General features: G+C 38.7%; 3 protein-coding genes across 6 annotated transcripts in view; 2 read left to right on the top strand and 1 right to left on the bottom strand.

Annotated features, from left to right (window-relative positions):
* The window catches only part of LOC5519573 (ubiquitin-protein ligase E3B), a 32,774-nt gene extending 29,394 nt beyond the window's left edge, over positions 1–3,380 (bottom strand). For both annotated transcript variants that reach the window (XM_032364552.2, XM_032364553.2), the window contains exons 1-4: positions 3,156–3,380; positions 2,491–2,540; positions 2,193–2,245; positions 2,016–2,080 (exon numbers count right to left, since the gene is read on the bottom strand). In XM_032364552.2, coding sequence (XP_032220443.2) covers positions 2,016–2,080; positions 2,193–2,245; positions 2,491–2,540; positions 3,156–3,269 — 282 coding nt within the window. In that variant the 5' untranslated portion in view covers positions 3,270–3,380. The remainder of the gene's footprint in view (positions 1–2,015; positions 2,081–2,192; positions 2,246–2,490; positions 2,541–3,155) is intronic.
* Positions 3,381–3,400: 20 nt separating this feature from the next.
* Positions 3,401–13,277, top strand: LOC116603416 (cilia- and flagella-associated protein 119). Of its 2 annotated transcripts, XM_032364570.2 has the most exons (13): positions 3,402–3,525; positions 3,684–3,715; positions 3,876–3,941; positions 4,216–4,302; positions 4,406–4,488; positions 5,090–5,160; positions 5,244–5,314; positions 9,441–9,486; positions 9,843–9,903; positions 11,141–11,178; positions 12,090–12,144; positions 12,207–12,271; positions 12,980–13,277. In XM_032364570.2, exons 1-13 carry the CDS (start codon positions 3,508–3,510, stop codon positions 13,106–13,108), a joined length of 822 nt encoding a protein of 273 aa, XP_032220461.2. In that variant the 5' UTR covers positions 3,402–3,507; the 3' UTR covers positions 13,109–13,277. The 2 variants fall into 2 exon arrangements, with proteins under 2 accessions (XP_032220462.2, XP_032220461.2); XM_032364571.2 differs by lacking the exon at positions 12,207–12,271 and having other exon boundaries at positions 3,401–3,525.
* A 372-nt stretch (positions 13,278–13,649) lies between these two features.
* On the top strand, positions 13,650–21,444 carry LOC5519584. 2 transcript variants are annotated; one of them, XM_001639502.3, is made up of 6 exons: positions 13,650–14,312; positions 15,828–15,917; positions 17,255–17,548; positions 17,869–19,530; positions 20,122–20,280; positions 20,902–21,444. In XM_001639502.3, the coding sequence occupies exons 2-6, from the start codon at positions 15,836–15,838 to the stop codon at positions 20,967–20,969; spliced, it is 2,265 nt and encodes a 754-aa protein (XP_001639552.3). In that variant the 5' UTR covers positions 13,650–14,312; positions 15,828–15,835; the 3' UTR covers positions 20,970–21,444. The 2 variants fall into 2 exon arrangements, with proteins under 2 accessions (XP_001639552.3, XP_048582860.1); XM_048726903.1 differs by lacking the exon at positions 13,650–14,312 and having other exon boundaries at positions 15,411–15,917.
* Positions 21,445–21,772: the final 328 nt, after the last annotated feature.

The following is a 21,772-nucleotide window of genomic DNA, read 5'->3' as shown; positions in this document are numbered from 1 at the left end:
TGAAATTACATTTCTCAAATATAAGCTTCATAAACTTGCTAATTGTACTGATTTATAACGACTAGGTGGGGGCAAATTTAGCCACGAGCCACAACCTGTGGCCAACCCTACTGAGGCTGTGCAGGCACTACAATGGCAAACGGCAACAACAACACAAACAAAGTATAATGGTAAATGTCGATAAAAGATTTTACATACTAATGTAACACTAAAGACAACACACCAGGCACATTTTCTGACTTGTGTTTAGGTGCTCTCCAGTCTGACGAGAGTAAATCTATTGTTCCTTTTGAACAGCGATCATGACCAACTAGGTGTCATGGTTACCAGCCCTGACTGAAATCCCCATGCCTTTAGTTTGCCCTGGCTGTAGGTGATCGTTTATAGAGTTTAAAAGCGTCGGATTTCCAACTGCCAAGACTACATATCTGCATGTCTGACACGCCTTTTTCTTCTGCCAAACTGGCCGCCCCAATGTGGTAAGAGTGCAGTTAATAACTTGAACTATCTAGTCCACAAAATGCGAGATCTGTGCGGAGCCGCCATGTGAAAAATTTGGTTTTTACTGAAAAAAAAAAATACTAAAAAGGAATGCAGAATAAATTTTTATATGTAACCTATCAAGCATGAGAAAGTAAAAACCAAATTTGCTATGACTTATATAATCAAACTAGTAGTTACCTAAAAAATATTCACGAAAAGCCTTCAATGTATTGGGCTTCCTGTTGTTTTAGGTCGTTATTCATAGTAATTTAACAAATTAACATTAATTAAACAAATGCCTCCCTTTTGAGTCCTCAATATATAAATCTCATAATTAATTTACCTTAAAAAATGTGAAAAGGCGCTTCCTATAAAATACCGCCTGTATTTTAGTATTCCACCTTTTCCTATATCCGTTTTGGGAACCCTGTGCATGATGTTTTTGGCGGGAATCAGAAAACCAAATTCAAACCATGCAAGTTTGCGCCTTCATATGTTGGGTTTTTCGAGTAAGAGAGAGGATTGTGAACCCTCGCTTCGTTGGCTTTCTTGTGCTTCTTGGTGTGTTTTATGCTTTTAAATGAAAATCAATGTGACATAAAAGGTATGTGGGTCTGAAAACACAAAATGACCGCCAACTATTTGTAATGAATAAAACCTTTTGCTTTTATAAAAGAAAATAAGATTGATCTGATAAAATAAGAGGTGTTGTGCACATCTCGATCTGATTGAATAAGCGTTTATGCATGTCCTTTAATGGATTGAATTGAAGTTCAAAAGTCAAAAGTCTTGTAGTTGTAGATAAAAGCTCTTTTCTTCTGTATTCTTGTTTGCACCAAACCGTTTTGTTTATGCGCAATGGAGATAAAGAATTTACTTTCTTTTCGAGGTAGGAATAATGCCTTTTTAAATAACAATAAAAGACGGTTGTGTTTCCAGCTACAATTAATCTATTTATGCAATAAAACTACAGCAAGTATTTGGATTCTTTATAGGATTTGATTTTCTGCTTGCTCCAAGGTTTGTTTACACATCTTCTGAAATTGTCTAGAATAAAATTTCTCCTCTACGATGATATTTTTTGGGAGCCACGGAGGCCTGAAGGTCATTAGTCCTTTTTGCTGCGGGAAATGTATTATTTTTGTGCTCTGTGAAATCTTGAAAATGGCGCCTTTTGCAAGTGTGATCCTTTCACTTACAAAAACGTGTGAGTTAGAACTTTTCTATCTGGTATAATCTTGAAATAAAAACCATTTTGCACAACTCCTCTCCTGCAATGTGTGTAAATGGCGTGATATCAGAGTTTTCTAGCTCAGCAGTTTTTTCATAAAAGGTGGTCAACAGTCCATTCCTTAGTGTATTATATATATTATAGATACTTAAAGCATTGCAAAAGTTAATGCTTTGATGAGAACCTTAACTCAAGACCTTGACTGCATGACCGAAAGGAAAAAGGGATGTTAGAGTTCTGATACAGTACACCAAGACACATTATAGACATAAAGACATATTGAAAAACGCAGAGGGTATACCTTTGCATCTTTGCTTTCTTGGAAGAAGAAGAGGAATTGTCTGATCTTGTGAAACAATGCAACACCTGTTGAAAAAAAATAGGCGGACCATGCTTACAGTATGGGGATCATACTTTATTCTTCCAGAAAGCAATTCTCAACACAGTGTTATATTATAAATTAACAAACTGTAATTACCAGAAATTATGTGGTTCTTGCTTTCCTCTGCTATCATATGATCAAAGTTTTCCCTATGAATAAAGAATGACCTTCTGGATGAAGAGTATCAGACAAAGTGCACTTCACATCTCACACATTTAGTATAATCCCTCTTAATAATGCCAGTTTTTCAACCAATTCATGCACAGTTTTTATTTAAACAATTGCTTTGGTTCTCATAAAATTTCACACATTTTGGCTTTTTTTCCTGTACCCTTTTGGGAGCAATACTGTGTGGTGTATGTTAGTTCTATAAACTCTATGTTTGCACATGTACCTGCACTTGGTCCTCAGTTTATTTATGCATAGAAACCTCCGTATCCATGACTGTAAATCAAGTTTGTTGTTAATAAATCTTTCAATTCTAGCTTTAGGCCCTATACACCCACTCCAGCTGCACATTTATTGCCATCCATAATAACAAAATATAAGCAAAAATAAACTCAATAAACAACCAACAATTCACTACAATACACTATACTTGAATCTTGATTAATTCCCAATAAAACATTGGAAAGCCGCCCACAATGCAACACTACCCAAGATTGGCAAATTGTGTATACTGTTATCAGTTCAACTACTATTCATCTCCATGTATGTAAATATAATAATCAAATGGGCAAAAATGGATCTTTTATAAAAAAAACTGAGCAGTGCATATAAAGTTCCAACTCAACAATAATTCACAATAAAATCGATACAGTGGAACTATGCTTGTAGAACAACTTGAAAACGGATCAGTCAAAATTAATCTGGAGGATGAAAAGCTTTACTTAACTCTCAAATTAACATTTGTCATCAGACTTGATATTCAGTTTTCTATTCAGCCCCTTAATCTCTCATTTAATCATTTCAAACTCACATTTTATTCATATTGCATGGTTTGTTTAGCGAAATAATTTAAGGTGAAAGTATAAAGGATATAAAAAACATTCTACGAACCTGGATTTTAATAGCAGCCTTTTCGCGAGCTCTGTCCCTAGCTCGTTCTTGTCTGGCTGCCTGCGCCTTGGATACAAACTCTAAGTTATTCTTTGCATCTCCTCCACCGAACATTTCGGTAATACCACACGAATTATAACCACACAATTCTCTTATCTGACTTCATGGTGTAAAAAACCACTTTTTCGAACCGCCATTTTGTTTTTGTTAAACCGAGGGACCAGGCCTTGTTATCTAATGCTGCTGGACATGTAGTGTGGGCGCAGGCAGTTTCTTTGGAAACCAAAATGGCGGCCAACAGTAAATAATCATACGATTAGTATTTGGAGTTCATTAGCAAATTATCTGGAAAATGCCTTCTATAGATAAGGTAAAAGTTGTTAAATGAGCTATGTAAAATGCTGATTTTGGTGTTTGACCTTACCTGTGCCACTGTGTCTGGATTTTAGATCTAATATTCTCGAGTTTAAATCTCTCCAACATTCCCAATTGGCCATTTTTTCTAACTTGACATTTGCTCTCTGCCAGGTGAAGAAATTCAAACCTAGGGTCATGTGTTGGTAAGTCTGTTCAGATCAAAACAATTTATTTTAGAAGAAATATTTTTCTTTTGTATTTTTTAACTAAGTTATACTCTCTTACTTAAGCTTATATTAACACCAAACTGAAGTAGCTTATTTGGCACTGACTATCTGTTTTGTATGTGATTCTTCTATCTAGGAATGATCTAACACTAGAAAACATCGATGATATTCTCAAATTTAATTCCGCAGAGGAAACGCAAAGGTATTACAAATATTGATTTCTATTCTGATTAAAATGTTAAAAATCATGTAGTGTAGCTAATATCCACACATTATATATTGGTTACCCACCCCCACCCCCACTCTGTCTTTTGAGGATTTTATTGATACAGCCTTTTTTGGACAATTTCCATTTTAAATGTTATCCCAGGGAATTCTTAGGTGGGGTCTAACAGAGTTGGTCCAGCTACTACTACAAACTACTTATCATTCATGCAAAATATGCTGAGGTTAATATTTTTTTTGTTCCTATATAGCTATTTGGCTGACATTTTCCACTTGGAGAATCACACAGAGGATCTTAAAGCTGGAATACTGATTGATCTCTACTACTATTCCTTACAATATCCTTTTCAATTTGCAGTATTTTAAGATTATTCCTTATTCTCTCACTGATTTAGATAGTTTTTTTGTTTGCTGTTATTGTATTCTTTGACATGCTCTTACATTTGCAATCGATGGCAATTTCAACAGAGAGCAGATTTCAGCGTTTTTCTCCATTGTCAAATCTGTACATGAAATGGCAGTAGGTAAGGTAATCCTATCAGCAAGCCAAAAACTTCATCCAATATTATCAGAGTTATTATTGCCACTATTGCATACGTCACCATCCTCGTCACATCACCACCATTATAATCTTAATCTTAAATTACTTTTATCATCATATTATCATCATCATTTTTGTTATCCAGGGTTCCCCAAGAGTTTAATAGCAATGATGCTTCGAGCAAAGTCATTGAGAGCTACTTTCAAGATTGTTTGGTTTCTCACTTTTTCACCAAAATGTTGAAAAATGTAAATACACAATTTGAACAAGTCGTATGTTAAGGACACTCTTTTTCGTTTGCTTACAGTAACATATAAAGAAAATTTGTTCAGTGTAGTCTTTCTAGCACAGGCTGTGATCCTTTAAAACTTTGATGTCAAGGACCTTTTTATTAAGAACATCCTTACTACTTTTTTTAATGTCGCTGTTATCATTTATCATCATCATTATTATGATTTCCATCATCATCATCATCAGAATAATCTTGAACTGTGTTTACTGATAAGGCCCCACTTTTCAACATTTTTTAATCAACCACATCATTCATCATTATTAATATTTTTTCTAATTTTGCTTATTTTTAGATACACCATTTGGTAATGTTGACCCTGTCTATGAATATTGCAAGGAATTAATCCTCTGTCATAGTGTTAAGGTAATACTTTCAAATAATTGAAGAATGAATTTCTTCGTATTTATTATTTAATTTATTTTCTTATTCTACGGCACTAATTCTAGAGACCACCATTTAGCATTGAGCTTTATACTGTGGATCAAGTAAAGAAAATCACAACATACATAGTGAACACGTAAGTCTCCTATTGCCCTGTTTACTACATACATAGTGAACATGTAAGTCTCCTATTGCGTGCCCTGTTAACTACATACATAGTGAACACGTAAGTCTCCTATTGCCCTGTTTACTACATGCATAGTGAACATGTAAGTCTTCTATTGCGTGCCCTGTTAACTACAAACATAGTGAACACGTAAGTCTCCTATTGCCCTGTTAACTACATACATAGTGAACACGTAAGTCTCCTATTGCCCTGTTAACTACATACATAGTGAACACATAAGTCTCCTATTGCCCTGTTTACTACATACATAGTGAGCACGTAAGTCCCTATTGCCCTGTTTACTACATACATAGTGAACACGTAAGTCTCCTATTGCATGCCCTGTTAACTACATACATAGTGAACACGTAAGTCCCTATTGCCCTGTTTACTACATACATAGTGAACATGTAAGTCTCCTATTGCCCTGTTTACTACATACATAGTGAGCACGTAAGTCTCCTATTGCCCTGTTAACTACATACATAGTGAACATGTAAGTCTTCTATTGCGTGCCCTGTTAACTACAAACATAGTGAACACGTAAGTCTCCTATTGCCCTGTTTACTACATACATAGTGAACATGTAAGTCTCCTATTGCCCTGTTAACTACATACATAGTGAACATGTAAGTCTCCTATTGCCCTGTTTACTACATACATAGTGAACACGTAAGTCTCCTATTGCGTGCCCTGTTAACTACATACATAGTGAACATGTAAGTCTCCTATTGCGTGCCCTGTTAACTACATGCATAGTGAACACATAAGTCTCCTATTGCCCTGTTTACTACATACATAGTGAACATGGAAGTCTCCTATTGCGTGCCCTGTTAACTACAAACATAGTGAACACGTAAGTCCCTATTGCCCTGTTTACTACATGCATAGTGAACACGTAAGTCTCCTATTGCCCTGTTTACTACATACATAGTGAACATGTAAGTCTTCTATTGCGTGCCCTGTTAACTACAAACATAGTGAACACGTAAGTCTCCTATTGCCCTGTTTACTACATGCATAGTCAACATGTAAGTCTTCTATTGCGTGCCCTGTTAACTACAAACATAGTGAACACATAAGTCTCCTATTGCCCTGTTAACTACATACATAGTGAACATGTAAGTCTCCTATTGCCCTGTTTACTACATACATAGTGAACATGTAAGTCTCCTATTGCGTGCCCTGTTAACTACATACATAGTGAACACGTAAGTCTCCTATTGCCCTGTTTACTACATACATAGTGAACACGTAAGTCTCCTATTGCCCTGTTAACTACATGCATAGTGAACATGTAAGTCTTCTATTGCGTGCCCTGTTAACTACAAACATAGTGAACACGTAAGTCTCCTATTGCCCTGTTAACTACATGCATAGTGAACATGTAAGTCTCCTATTGCGTGCCCTGTTAACTACATACATAGTGAACACGTAAGTCTCCTATTGCCCTGTTTACTACAGGCATAGTGAACACGTAAAGTCTCCTATTGCCCTGTTAACTACAAACATAGTGAACACATAAGTCCCTATTGCCCTGTTTACTACATACATAGTGAACACGTAAGTCTCCTATTGCCCTGTTTACAACATACATAGTGAACAAGTAAGTCTCCTATTGCCCTGTTAACTACATACATAGTGAACATGTAAGTCTCCTATTGCCCTGTTAACTACAAACATAGTGAACACGTAAGTCTCCTATTGCCCTGTTAACTACAAACATAGTGAACACGTAAGTCTCCTATTGCCCTGTTTACTACATACATAGTGAACAAGTAAGTCTTCTATTGCCCTGTTAACTACATACATAGTGAACATGTAAGTCTCCTATTGCGTGCCCTGTTAACTACAAACATAGTGAACACGTATAAGTCTCCTATTGCCCTGTTTACTACATACATAGTGAGCACGTAAGTCTCCTATTGCCCTGTTAACTACATACATAGTGAACACGTAAGTCCCTATTGCCCTGTTTACTACATACATAGTAAACAAGTAAGTCTTCTATTGCCCTGTTTACTACATACATAGTGAACAAGTAAGTCTCCTATTGCCCTGTTTACTACATACATAGTGAACACGTAAGTCTCCTATTGCGTGCCCTGTTAACTACAAACATAGTGAACACGTATAAGTCTCCTATTGCCCTGTTTACTACATACATAGTGAACACATAAGTCTCCTATTGCCCTGTTTACTACATACATAGTGAACAAGTAAGTCTTCTATTGCCCTGTTTACTACATACATAGTGAACAAGTAAGTCTCCTATTGCCCTGTTTACTACATACATAGTGAACACGTAAGTCTCCTATTGCGTGCCCTGTTAACTACAAACATAGTGAACACGTATAAGTCTCCTATTGCCCTGTTTACTACAAACATAGTGAACACGTAAGTCTCCTATTGCCCTGTTAACTACATACATAGTGCACACGTAAGTCTCCTATTGCCCTGTTAACTACATACATAGTGAGCACGTAAGTCTCCTATTGCCCTGTTTACTACATACATAGTGAACACGTAAGTCTCCTATTGCCCTGTTTACTACATGCATAGTGAACAAGTAAGTCTCCTATTGCCCTGTTTACTACATACATAGTGAACATGTAAGTCTCCTATTGCGTGCCCTGTTAACTACATACATAGTGAACATGTAAGTCTCCTATTGCCCTGTTTACTACATACATAGTGAACATGTAAGTCTCCTATTGCGTGCCCTGTTAACTACATACATAGTGAACACGTAAGTCTCCTATTGCCCTGTTTGCTACATACATAGTGAGCACGTAAGTCTCCTATTGCCCTGTTTACAACATACATAGTGAACACGTAAGTCTCCTATTGCCCTGTTTACTACATGCATAGTGAGCACATAAGTCTCCTATTGCCCTGTTAACTACAAACATAGTGAACAAGTAAGTCTTCTATTGCCCTGTTAACTACAAACATAGTGAACAAGAAAGTCTCCTATTGCCCTGTTAACTACAAACATAGTGAACAAGTAAGTCTTCTATTGCCCTGTTAACTACAAACATAGTGAACAAGAAAGTCTCCTATTGCCCTGTTTACAACATACATAGTGAACATGTAAGTCTCCTATTGCCCTGTTAACTACATACATAGTGAACACGTAAGTCTCCTATTGCGTGCCCTGTTAACTACAAACATAGTGAACACATAAGTTTCCTATTGCCCTGTTTACTACATACATAGTGAACACGTAAGTCTCCTATTGCCCTGTTAACTACATACATAGTGAACATGTAAGTCTCCTATTGCCCTGTTTACTACATACATAGTGAACATGTAAGTCTTCTATTGCGTGCCCTGTTAACTACATACATAGTGAACACGTAAGTCTCCTATTGCGTGCCCTGTTAACTACATACATAGTGAACACGTAAGTCTCCTATTGCCCTGTTTACTACATGCATAGTGAACAAGTAAGTCTCCTATTGCCCTGTTTACTACATACATAGTGAACACGTAAGTCTCCTATTGCCCTGTTTACTACATGCATAGTGAACACGTAAGTCTCCTATTGCCCTGTTTACTACATACATAGTGAACACATAAGTCTCCTATTGCCCTGTTTACTACATACATAGTGAACACGTAAGTCCCTATTGCCCTGTTAACTACACACATAGTGAACACGTAAGTCTCGTATTGCCCTGTTTACTACAAACATAGTGAACAAGTAAGTCTCCTATTGCCCTGTTTACTACATACATAGTGAACACATAAGTCTCCTATTGCCCTGTTTACTACATGCATAGTGAACACGTAAGTCTCCTATTGCCCTGTTTACTACATACATAGTGAGCACGTAAGTCCCTATTGCCCTGTTTACTACATACATAGTGAACACGTAAGTCCCTATTGCCCTGTTAACTACATACATAGTGAACACGTAAGTCTCCTATTGCCCTGTTTACTACAAACATAGTGAACACGTAAGTCTCCTATTGCCCTGTTTACTACATGCATAGTGAACACGTAAGTCCCTATTGCCAGTGTTTACTACATGCATGCAGTATGACTGCAGGAAATGAGAGCAAAGAATAACCATTTTTTTTTCTATTTACAGGTATTTTAGACACTACAAGATGTATAAATATGCATTCACCCCAAAGGTACCACTAATCAATATACTGACTTAATGCTTTGTAATGATAAATTATTCAAGTGGGTATGATTGTGAGGAGTCTCCAATTAAGAAACCATACGGCTTTTAAGTGAAAATGCAGGAGGTCCAGGAGATCTATTTCTAAGGCTACTGTCCCACTCCCTTTGTTAGGATCCAATCACAGTAACACACTTCTGGGATGTTTAATTAATTGTTTTTTTTCCAATTCAGGGTGCCCCCCCCCCCCCTCCGAAATCCTCAATCTGCCCTCTATTACCTAGAATTGACACCTCAGTAATATTAATTTTAAAAAAAATAACACACCCTTTAAAGCATTGCTTTTGTATTTTTTATTGAGTGTAGGTTCGTTTGGATCTTAGCATAGAGTATGTTGGTTTGCCAGAGACTCCGGCTCCATCTGAAGGTAATATATTTCCATCACCATGTTACCCTTGACACCTCACTGTGAGGGGAAGTATTTAACAACCATCCACCTAAGGCCAGTGTCTCAGGGACATCCACTACTATTCACTGATCCTTAGGAGAATAATTGTTTTATAGTATATACATTTTGCTGTAATCATTTTATCGATTTTCCAGCTTTGCTTCATATGACAGTTTTGTTGAGGTTTATCTCTTTTGAAGATTTTGCTCGCTCTGAAGATTAAGGACACCCATCCATTCTTTTTTTTCTACAAAATGCTTTAACCACCACAAAATATAGAACCTCCAATGAAGACATTTTACAAATTTTGACAACATTATTTTGAAGACTAATTTAGTCCAGTATGACAAATTGTTTTCATGATTTTGATCTTAGAAATGTTTTCTTTCACTTTGAATCCTCCACAGACAATAAGGTAGATTCACCAAAATACTTGATTGTGGTTACATTATGCAGGCCTAAATATACCTGTCAACTCTCTCACATTAGGCAGGAGTCTCTAGATTTTGAACATCTTTGAACACCGCACTCCTGCGCAAAGCACAAAATCTCCCGCTTTTTAACGTTTTTTTTTTCACTTAGGAAAAATATTCTATAGAAAATCCACATTTTGCCTATTTTCTATTAAACACATAAAACAATAATTTCCTTGCAAATCGCAAAACACCCTTGTGAGGTCTATACATGGATTTGTGTGTGAGAGCTTTCTATACAGCAAGGGTATACCCACCCTCACCCCTCCCCCCAAAAAATCTATATACCCTTTCCCTCCCCCCAAAAAATTCTCAAGCCTTGATATTTTCGGAGATTGACAGGTACACCTAAAGTTTGAGAAACACGTCATGTTCCTGCATATAAAGTGAGGATTTGCTGCTTTTGTTTATTGCTAATTAAATTTCAGCAAACTTGAAATTGTCTCGTGCGTTGCAAAATCATTTTGGTAGGAAATTGTCAAAAATACAGGGACTTTGAATGTGATTAATGTGAAGCTCAATAGCTTCTAGTGCAAAAAGCAAGTTTTTTTATGGTAATTTCACAAATCGACTCATTATCCTGAGTTTTTGCAGTGAATGCTGTCCATTATTTTGAGATAGCGAAACCAATCAGAGCGCGCACGTTCTTATGACCTTCTCGCTAAGTATGTACTAAATAATGTTACTTGTCTCTCATGGCACACTTTATTCATATGTAATAATTATGTAAATCCATTTCTTAGGTGAAGAAGAAAATGTGGAAGGAACTGAGAGTGAAGAGGTAAAAAACCTTATTCTGATATTTAGCACAAGAGTAATTTTTATGGGTGAAATGTAGTGGACATTTCTGTGAACCTGAAGCAGGGTGCAGGATGCTGTACTTATCATGTAGCCACATCAAATGTGCATTTGGGAAAGTGTTAAAAACACAGGTATTTGATTATAAATCCTAAGAGATGGCACTTTCTGTGTGGTCAACAGAAATTCTTACCCCTAAGAGATAGCAAAATGGGTGCATTCGAAGTAATTTTTAACCCTAAGAAAAAACAGAATAAAAAAAATCACTCTCTTGGGAATAGCAGTTGGTTGAATTTTATACCCTAAGAGAAAGCAAAATTGGAAAAATCATTTAACACACCTTAAGGGATATCAGTTGGTTGAAATTTTATGCCTTAAAAGATAGGATGATCACCCCCCTCTATTTTTCTGGAGTAATCCCCTGCCCTGGGCATTTCTGTAAACCTGAAGCAGGGTGGATGGTGCACTATCATGCAGCCACATCAAATTTGTATTTGGAAAAGTGTTAAAACCACCTAGGTATTTTTAGGGGGTATTTTAATACATTTAAAAATGTATGTATGTAAAAAGGTATTATCCTTTTTGTTGCTCCCCTTGTCCTGGTGTTCAGACCCTGTCATTTACAGTGCGATAAGGGACAGCCTTTGAGACTTACTGTTTCATTTAGAAATCTCTCCTCTGATCCCCTCCGGCCCTTTTCCCTTTTCCTCTACCCCATAATATAAGTATCTATTCTAAATGCAGTTTGGTCTTACCAAAATCCCACTAGCAGACTTGTCATGGGGCAAAATCTTTCCCTGAATGTAACAACTAAGAAAAGAAAAGAAAAGAAAAACTCTCCCCCTCTTACCTTTTGAGGGTGTGACTGAATAATTTTTTTTCTACTATTTCAAGGCTGTCACTGGAGAAGAGCAATCAGTAGAAGCTCCTGAAGAAGAACAAATTGAAGGTTTGAATCAAATATCTGATAGAATATCTATTGAGAAGTTGCTAATATTTTTTCTGTATCAGAAACACCAGCTATAAAAGAGCTGAAAGCCATGATATCATCAGCACTTAATGAACAAGTGCAACAGGTAAGTGACTGTCATGATGATGCTGACGACGACGGTGATGATGATGACGATGACAATGATGATGGATGGTGATTGTGATGAAAATGATTTTTACAATGGTGCGATGTTTTTAATGCTAATGGTAGTGGTTATGGTGGTGATGATGGTGATGCAATCACAATGGTGATGATCACAATGATGATTGATGATGATGGTGATAAAAATGATGATTAAAATGGTGCAGGGTTTTTAATTATAATGGTAGTGATTTTAGTGGTGATGATAATCTTATAATTGTAAAGTGCCTAGGGCAATTATTGATGAGGCGCTATATAAATGCTGATATTATTATTATTATTATTATTATTATTATTATTATTATTATTATTATTATTATTATTATTATTATTATTATTATTATTATTATTATTATTATTATTATTATTATCTTGATGGCCAGGATGGTAGTGATAATGATGATGATGATGATGATGATGGTAGTAATTATGATAATGATCATGATGGCGTGTATGGTAGTAGTTATGTTGATGATCATGATGACAGGGATGGTAGTGATGATGATGATGATGGTGGTGGTAGTTATGATGATGATCATAATGACGTGTATGGTGGTGGTGATGATGGTAGTACTGGTAGTAATGGGACGGTGGTGATAATTAAATGGTGAAGAAGATGATGGTGATGTTAATCTTTGGATACCTTCTCTAGCTCAAGACCAGCGTGGAAGAGCAAATAAAAGCTAAAGATGAGGAGATTGGCAAGAAGATGGGGATAAGCCTTGGTACATCTTCAAGTTCACCAAAAAGCCCCCGCAGCAAGGGCAAGAAAGGCAAATAAGGATTGCAACTTACTCATGGCTTTGTGGAGTTTTATCCCGCTGTAAAAAAATATTGTGTATATATTGATGGTTAATAGATATTGTTACTGAAATAAGTGTTGCACATATTAAATTAAGGCACCTTAGGCTAAGACTCAAAGTACAATACACAGTGTGCGTAATGACAAAGAGGGCGTATACTTTATTAAACACGACATGTAGTGCGTAGATTTTAATCGCGTATACCTAGGAATCATAATAGTTATTGCCAAAAGAGTGGAGCCCATTGTATAAAAAAACAAAGTTTAGGATCTAGGGGAGGGGGTTTCCTTATGCTCCCTTCGGACTAAAATTCTAGAAGTAATATAGGTGTACTAATTAGAAGAAACCCATAAATTTGCCTCGAAAATGCACCCAAAAACATAACACTATTTTTTTAAGAAAATTCTGCAATACCACTTGATTTTGACCCTTAGATAACGCGGAAATAATAAACTCCCCCCCCCCCCCCCTTCCGGGTGTTGTCGTACGCGAGTATTGCGTACATTTCCACCCCAGGTGTTGACATGGACATAATAAACGTTCCTGATGTTAAAACAGTTATACGCATTTGGCAATATATTCGGGGGCAAACGGTGTAAATGATTCTTCTTTGCTTTTCAAAACGATCACTTATCCGTAATTGTGTTAAAGCTCATCTGTGCTCTGTATTCCAAATTTCTATAGATATTCTACTAATTTATACCCCCGTTCTACTTGTTGGCCCCCAGTATGGTATTGTCCATTTTCGGGACGCCGTATTTTTCCGCCGTTATGGAATAGAAACAGCGCATTACCCATCAATACCGATAACGACCTTATCAACGGAACCTAAAGCGCGCAGTTGACACATGCCAGACGAGGCTACAGTGTCATGTCTGTCTACAAGTCATCGTGACCCGGATTTGATATCAGCTCAAATACTTTGCTGTCATTCAACTTGTTGACAGCTGAATAAGGTTGACAAAGCCATTAGTGGTGCTGTCCTGTTCTGATTGGCTCAACGGTGTAACATATGAGATAAATCGGCCAAGATGTCCCTTCGCTTTACCTGTCAACAACTCGGTAGCGTCTGAACAACAACGTATTGAGCGGTGGCGAGCGACCCTTCAGAGCAGAAACTCTAGTCTTGTCTACTGGCTGTTTCAGCTTTATGACAAGCACAGAAAAGTCGTCACAGTTTAGGTGAGTGCTTTTAACTCCATGCTCTTCTTACTACTGTTCTGGTAGATCGACTTGACGGACCTGTAAGAGTACCTCATTCCATCACTATGAAATACCAACCAATATAACGAGTTATGCTATCAAATTTGACAGCTTGAACAAAAAGCACCTCAACGTTGGATCTTTTACCAGAAATACCCCCGAATTTTCCAGATTATGTTTATCGTCCATACTCTTGTAGGCTTGTATCAAGTTTCGTTAAGTCATTGACGTTTTCTGAATACGATTTTCTAATTGCAAATAAGCGGTTTTTGGGAAACATTAGTAAACCTGTCATTTATGTTTAGCATTCTAGTCTGGAGGATGTCAAGTATACTGTGGGACTCTTCGCATCTAGTTAGAATCTTGATTTTACTGAAATGTTGTCAATCAATGTAGAAGCTCTAATGGAAAAATGATGATTGATGTTCCTCTAACTTCTTCGATTTATGACGTCTTTTGGGGGTCTGGCGTTTATAGGAAGCGATAAATGTACCCCCGATAAACGAAATATCGCAGAGTTGGTGGTGTTTTTCGCGCCTTTTTGTAAAGTTTAAATCCGCGACACGACACAATCTCATTTTCAAAGTCGATAACTTAGACATTTTCGTGGTCGCACTGTTGCTGTAAAATTGCAATATTTTCAGCCTCTAAGCTCTCATAACCCGCCACTTGGAGCCATCCCAATTGGCTCAGCCCCGAGAGGGTGGTAGAATATTTAGGCTGTTTTTAGTGTCATGCCCGCCTCTCTACGATGGTGGCTGCTAATGTCTTACTAGCACTGCGGGAATTTTCTTTTGTAAAACAGCCGTAGACTAAAAATAACTTTAATTTTGATTTCAATATTGGGCGGTTTTCGAAACCTATAAAGGAAGTTCTAATAAGGACAACCTATTCATTCAGGCCAGGAATGCTCATAACGTCATGGTTACCCTGGCCACTAGACCCTCTTAGCGGCACTTTGGCTGAGCGTTACTAGACGAGAGAAGTCTGGAGGGTCTGGTACCCAGGGTAAGTCATGGTCCGCATGCTCAGAGACACTAGTTTGAATACCAAAAATTGTCGACTAGATAATTCCCATAATCAGGAGCTAAAAAAATTACTGTAGTACCCCGATAACTCAAAAGTTGAGTTCGAGTTAGTGAGAATCGATTTGTTCGAGTTCGAGTTAGTAGAAGATCGAGATATTTGAGTTCGAGTTAACGGAAAATCAATTTATAAGTTCGAGTTAGTGGGAATCGAGTTGTTTGAGTTAGTGGGAATCAAGCTGTTCAAGTTAGTGGGAATCGAGTTGTTCTAGCTACTGGGAATCTAGTTGTTCGAGTTAGTGGGAATCGAGTTGTTTGAGTTAGTGGGAATCTATTTGTTCGAGTTAGTGGGAATCGAGTTGTTCGAATTAGTGGGAATCGAGTTGTTGGAGTTAGTGGGAATCGAGTTGTTCGAGTTAGTGGGAATCTTGTTGTTCGAGTTCGAGAGCTTCTGCTACTTTATTCGTAGTTCACCTTATGGAGAATGAAGCAGATTACCGCGGAGGGATGACGATTGACGATGGAGTGGTATGGACACCTGACAACCGGCACTTCAATGGTATGCAAAAAACTACAAGAGGCCACTTCATAAGCGTATGGTTCTGGATATTAGTTTTGCATGCCAACAGAGACATACTTTATCTATATGTGATTCTAGAGAAAACTCGAACCTTTTATATACGCCTAAAAAGTAATAGTGTTAACCAATCGCAACGATGTCACAGAAAACACAAATCTTTGTTAGGCACAAAGAGCAGCATTGATTAAACACGTGCTCGCATTTGATGCCACGTGCCCGGGGGGGGACTCTCCAGAAAAGTAGACGGGGAGGCTCGACCTATCTTTTAGGGTATAAAATTCTTACCAACTGCTATCTATTAGGGGGTGGATTTTTCCGATTCTGCTATTTTTTTAGGGGTTTTCACGCCCGGCGTGAAGGATTTTTCCGATTCTGCTATCTTTTAGGGTGTCTCACGCTAATAAATGGTGGCCCAATCGCTCGGAACGTGTTTTACAATAAACCACAAGTTAACTGATCGGTTGATATACTTCCGGCTTTATTGTCGGTAACATAACAATACAGGATTCGTCAGGGCATTGTTTTTTAATGCTATCTCTAAGGATTAAAAATTCCTTCGACCACACCCAATGTGCTATCTCTTAGGGGTAAGAATTGTCGTTGATTACGCCCTTGGTGCTTTATTAGGGTTTAAATGGATTTTGCTGTTGAGCACCCCGTCCCGAAGGGGGGGGGGGGGGGGGGGGCTACGTGGTCTTGGAAGCCTAGGTGGCGCAGTTGGCAGAGCGTCGCTCTGTAGTGCCTGTGCCTCTAACCACAGGGTTCCCGGTCGCTCTGTAGTGCCTGTGCCTCTCACCACAGGTTTCCCGGTCGCTCTGTAGTGCCTGTGCCTCTCACCACAGGTTTCCCGGTCGCTCTGTAGTGCCTGTGCCTATCACCACAGGTTTCCCGGTCGCTCTGCAGTGCCTGTGCCTCTCACCACAAGGTTCTGGGTTTGATTCCCGTTTTCTGGGTTTGCTTCCCTACGTGACTTGAGTTAGTTGGTTTCGCCTTTACTCCAAGGGTTTGTCTCCAGGTTCTCCGGTTTTCCTCCCTCAACAAAACCAACAATTTCGATCTGTGATCCGTGGTCAGACTTGAGTTGTATGGCGGATGCCTGTCTGAATCTGCGCTCTCGTAATTCAGCGAATTACGATGAGTGTGATGTTACTCAAATGTATTATTTATTTTATTTATTTCTGTAAGAGGGATGTGTTGAATAATACTGGGAGTACTGTTGGATCGTATTGGGAAAAATTGTCGATGAGGTCCAGACATGTTGTCGAAACCCTTCAGAGTTCGCGTACAGCGGGATTCTATTATTATTATTTTTGCAGAGCTAGGACTACCCTACACTGTTCCACCCTGGAACAAGCACTTCCCTAGAGAGGCACATAGGCGCTTTTCCTGGAAACGCGTGAGACGCATGTCCGGGCTAGAGCTCCTGCAACATTTCACGACGCGGTTTAACCCAACCAACGGATGCGCGCGCATCAGCCTACGCCAGGTGGTATACCGCTGTAACCTGATCTCTGCATGTAGACGCGAGTTTTCAGGGCTGATCGGAGTACAGAAAGCTGTCAAACACTTGTGCAAGCATTTACTCAAAATGGAGGAACATAGGAAAAGAAGTAAGTAATGCGGCAGCTTTTTTGCACTGCTTACAGCTTGCACTGGCATATCGGCCAAGACAGCCCCCCCCCCCCCCCTACCCTACCCCACCACACCACCACCACAACAACAACCACCTTCATAGGGATCTGCCCTCTTTCGTTTTCAAGTGCTCGTAGAAAGCGTGGGATCAGGGACGAGTTTACTCTTCTTGCGTCATCCTTCCAATCATAGGAAGCCCGATCAATACACCATAAACTAGGCAGAGTGTTTGCGAGTGGTGTTCACATATTGTTTTGTTGTAACACATTACATATTACATATTTTTTATGCTTGACAGATGTCTCATATCATAATTACATCGAGAGCCTAGTGTTTTACGCTGTTGGAGACCAGTTCCCGGCAGGCATCACGGTCGGGAGTCGCCATAGCAACGGATCTTATTATCAAGATGGTAGCTCGTTCCAGGGTCCCTCACTATACAATCCGCGGACTAGAAAGCAAGAGCTAGCTGTGACGTGCGAGCCAGAAACGATGACTGAAAAAGGCAGCAACTATCAGGGAAATCTCGATGCCGATAGTCAAGTGTTTGCCTTGCAAGCTAAACAAATCAGCTGTCAAAGTAGCAATGGGGAGGCTGGGACCCTTGAAAATAATATGAATAATATTCAGCCTCTCAAAGAAAACACTAATTGGCCAAAAACATTGGCCAAAAACGCTTTTCCTGGTAATTGTAGATCTAGGTATGATGTTCAGGGAATTAGTACTACAACTGTAATTGATTGTCCTATAGAGCGCACCTCTAAAACAGACACTAATATTTCAACCAGTTCATCTTTCACTTCTTGTGGCTCGGGGCAAGATATTTCTTTGGTTTCTCTTAAAGGAATTTCCGATCTTTGTGAGCGTATTGAAAATGAAACTCTAAAAGATTCAGATCTGGCAGTCAGAAGTAATGAAGCTCTAGAGTATCCACCCGCCACGGAATACACACACTATGAGTCGTCCAATAGATGCTACTCCCCCTTTCAGGTGGGCACAGTGAATGTAGGATGTGACGCGTCGAACATTATCTGCACCATATCTTCCGTTACATCACTCGCTTATGAGGACAGTAAGGGGAATGCTTCGGTGAACATGAACAATGAATCGAGTCCTCAACCAATCACAGAGCAGTTTGACAGTAGCCGAAAGGGATGTCACACATTCGTGTACTCCTCGAATTGTAAGGTGGTTTGCCATCAGTGTCCAATGACTGAAGTCACTCAAAATGAGTTGTGTGAGAACTGCGTTACAAAGTTCCTAGATTGCGAGACGCCACAACGGGTGTTACAAGAAGAATACGTAGAACTTGGTGCGATGACGGATCTATCAGCTAAAAATGGCGTGACACGTTCTGCGTACGAGTTAGTGACAAACAGACTGCCTGAACTAGGTGATGGCGTGACAGATCATTGCGTATTGCCAAGGGTGTCACAAGTTGAACGCGCAGAAAATTTTCTGATGACGGGTATATCAGATGAAAATGGCGTGACACTACCTGCGTACGAGTTGGTGACAAACAGAGTGTCTGAACTAGGTGATGGCGTGACAGATCATTGCTTAATGCCAAGGGTGTCACAAGTTGAACACGCAGAAAATTGTCTGATGACGGGTAGATCAGATGAAAATGGCGTGACACTACCTGCGTACGAGTTGGTGACAAACAGAGTGTCTGAACTAGGTGATGGCGTGACAGATCATTGCTTAATGCCAAGGGTGTCACAAGTTGAACACGCAGAAAATTGTCTGATGACGGGTAGATCAGATGAAAATGGCGTGACACTACCTGCGTACGAGTTGGTTAGGGACGGGGTGTCTGAACTAAGAGATGGCGTGACAGGTTACCGCGTGACGCCACGCGTGGATACTATTCCTGTGCTGTGTGAGGACTATGAGGATCACGTGTGCATCAGCGACGACTACCCCTCTCTACTCGCAACCTTTCCCATCCAAGACGCAGGTAATAAGCAATATCTATATACGGTGCTTGGGGGGTAAGGAATCTAGGGGGTATGGGAGCTTCTTACTACGTTTATTTCCCGGATAATTTGAATCTTCAATTATATTATCATTTAGTTACAAATCCCGGGAAACAGGCACAGTATTTATAGTTTACCACCGGGATTTGACTCGAAACTTGTTTTTTTTTTTTGTAGCATTAAGACATGCGTGTCCTTTTGTTTAAGAAAATCCGACCTGATTTATTCTATTTCCCAACTTGGTGAATTCGAGCACTTATCATGTACTGTAACGTAGCTTGTCCTGTTGCCCTTGTTATGCTATTTCCTCTTTTGCCTCGTTTTCATACAGAATATCCCATGATTCACCTCTTCGCTTTGTCGTCCGCCATTTTGTTTAGTGTTCTTGAATGTAGCACGCGTTTTCAATTGTCAAAAAATACTATAGCACATCCATGAGCACAGGTAAAAAAACCTAATGGACAACAAACTTCAGCCCAAACCCCGTAAGTATATTTTAAGACTCAGACATAGTAGATTTATTTCTCTAGATGTGGTGTTCAAACTGTTCTTCTTTTGTTTTGACATCATAGAGATTGCGTCTCCTCCAAATGTCGCCCCGATCACAAGTCAAGGAACCCCTGTATCTCAAAGCAAATACGGTGAATTATTAGCTGTTATCGAAGAGCTAGGAAAAGATATAAGGCCCACGTATGCCGGTAGCAAGAACGCATCGGAACGCCTCAAGAAAGGTATAAGAATTTGGAATGAGGAATAAGAATTTGAGATGAGGCCCATAAAACAGTCGCATTTGTCGAATAAACGTGCTGTTTAAATGCGAATAAGTTTTCATAATTTGCCTTTTTTATTGGACGCAAACAATATCTCTGCAATAAACAAACTGGTTTTGGAGTGTAACGAATATGATGCTTATTTTTCCCTTATTAAAGGACAGTGGCCACTATTGCTACTGAGCACATCTCTTGCGCATGCAAATCAAAAGTTCCTTTAGAATCCCACTTGCTGGTTTTGGCCTCTTTTCTTGTAAAAAGCGAGCAAAGAGTTTGCTTGTTTACAGCCAAGTCAACATAGTAAATTGACAACCAGCAATCAACAAACAAATACCCTGTGTCAAATGTGTTGATTGAATTTTTACCAAGTAAAGAAATCTAACTACATTCATGATTCGTGAATCTTGGTTTGTATTCCAATGTGAGCAGGTTTCCATAGCATTAGGGGAAATGAATTGAGTCTGTGTGATTAACTGTGAGTCAACATTCCTTCCCACCAATTTTAGAGAATTTGGTGATTCATGTAATTCATATTTTGCTTTTAGACGCTTTATTCTAATATAAGTCTTTATTTGTTTTCAGGAATCATGCATGCTAGGGCACTTGTCAGGGAATGTTTAATAGAAACAGAAAGATGTGCAAGACAGTAGAAAGATGTAAATAGAAAGTATATACTCAACCACTACATTATGGCATGAAATTACAAGAGTCATATTTACTGTGTACAGAAGTATTTGCTGTACTGATCAGCCACATTGATCCAGGCCTGTAGCTGAGACTGAGTATCCCCCCTCTATCCTCTCCCCTCAGCTAACTAAAAACATTCTTTTGGCGTTTGTTAGTTGTAGTTTATACTTTAAGGAATCATGATAGTGTGCAATAGCCACAAGTAATAGTTAGGTTTCGTTCCATTGAAAAGCATCAGAGAAAGTAGACAAAGTTATTTTTTTTTCAGAATTAATCCATGCTAGAATTTGTCAATATTTTTTAAGTTAAAAGTATATTGAACAAAAGTCTAAGGCTTTACTATCCAATATAAGGATATACCACTGTGTTATGAAAATATTTATAATAATTAGAAAATAAAAAATGCAGGAATACATTAATAAAAAACCATACAAAACACGAGAAATAGTTGGTAATTGGATACAGCCATCCTGAAAAAAAAACTCCATCTCACGACAACCAATGGACTCTGCTAACAACCAGGCAGTAAAATACAACGAAAGGTCAATGTTCTTATAGTTTCGTGCTGTCTGCTTACGAGAATGAAGAAATCAGATTTTGGTGGAATGGTAAAATGGTGATGGCCGTTTTCCAGATGACAGAGTTTACGTGACGAATTGTTTACAGCCATTTTCATATATTTACTAATATCTGTCTGAATGCCCTGCATTTCGAGCCCTATTAACATGGTGTCTGGTTCGAAGCATTAACCTGAAACAAGATTAAA

The sequence above is a fragment of the Nematostella vectensis genome, chromosome 4 (assembly GCF_932526225.1).
Source record: "Nematostella vectensis chromosome 4, jaNemVect1.1, whole genome shotgun sequence".
In the NCBI taxonomy this organism is placed as follows: Eukaryota; Metazoa; Cnidaria; class Anthozoa; order Actiniaria; family Edwardsiidae; genus Nematostella; species Nematostella vectensis.
Note: the sequence above shows the minus strand (reverse complement) of the source record. Positions and strands in the feature narration are given on the sequence as shown.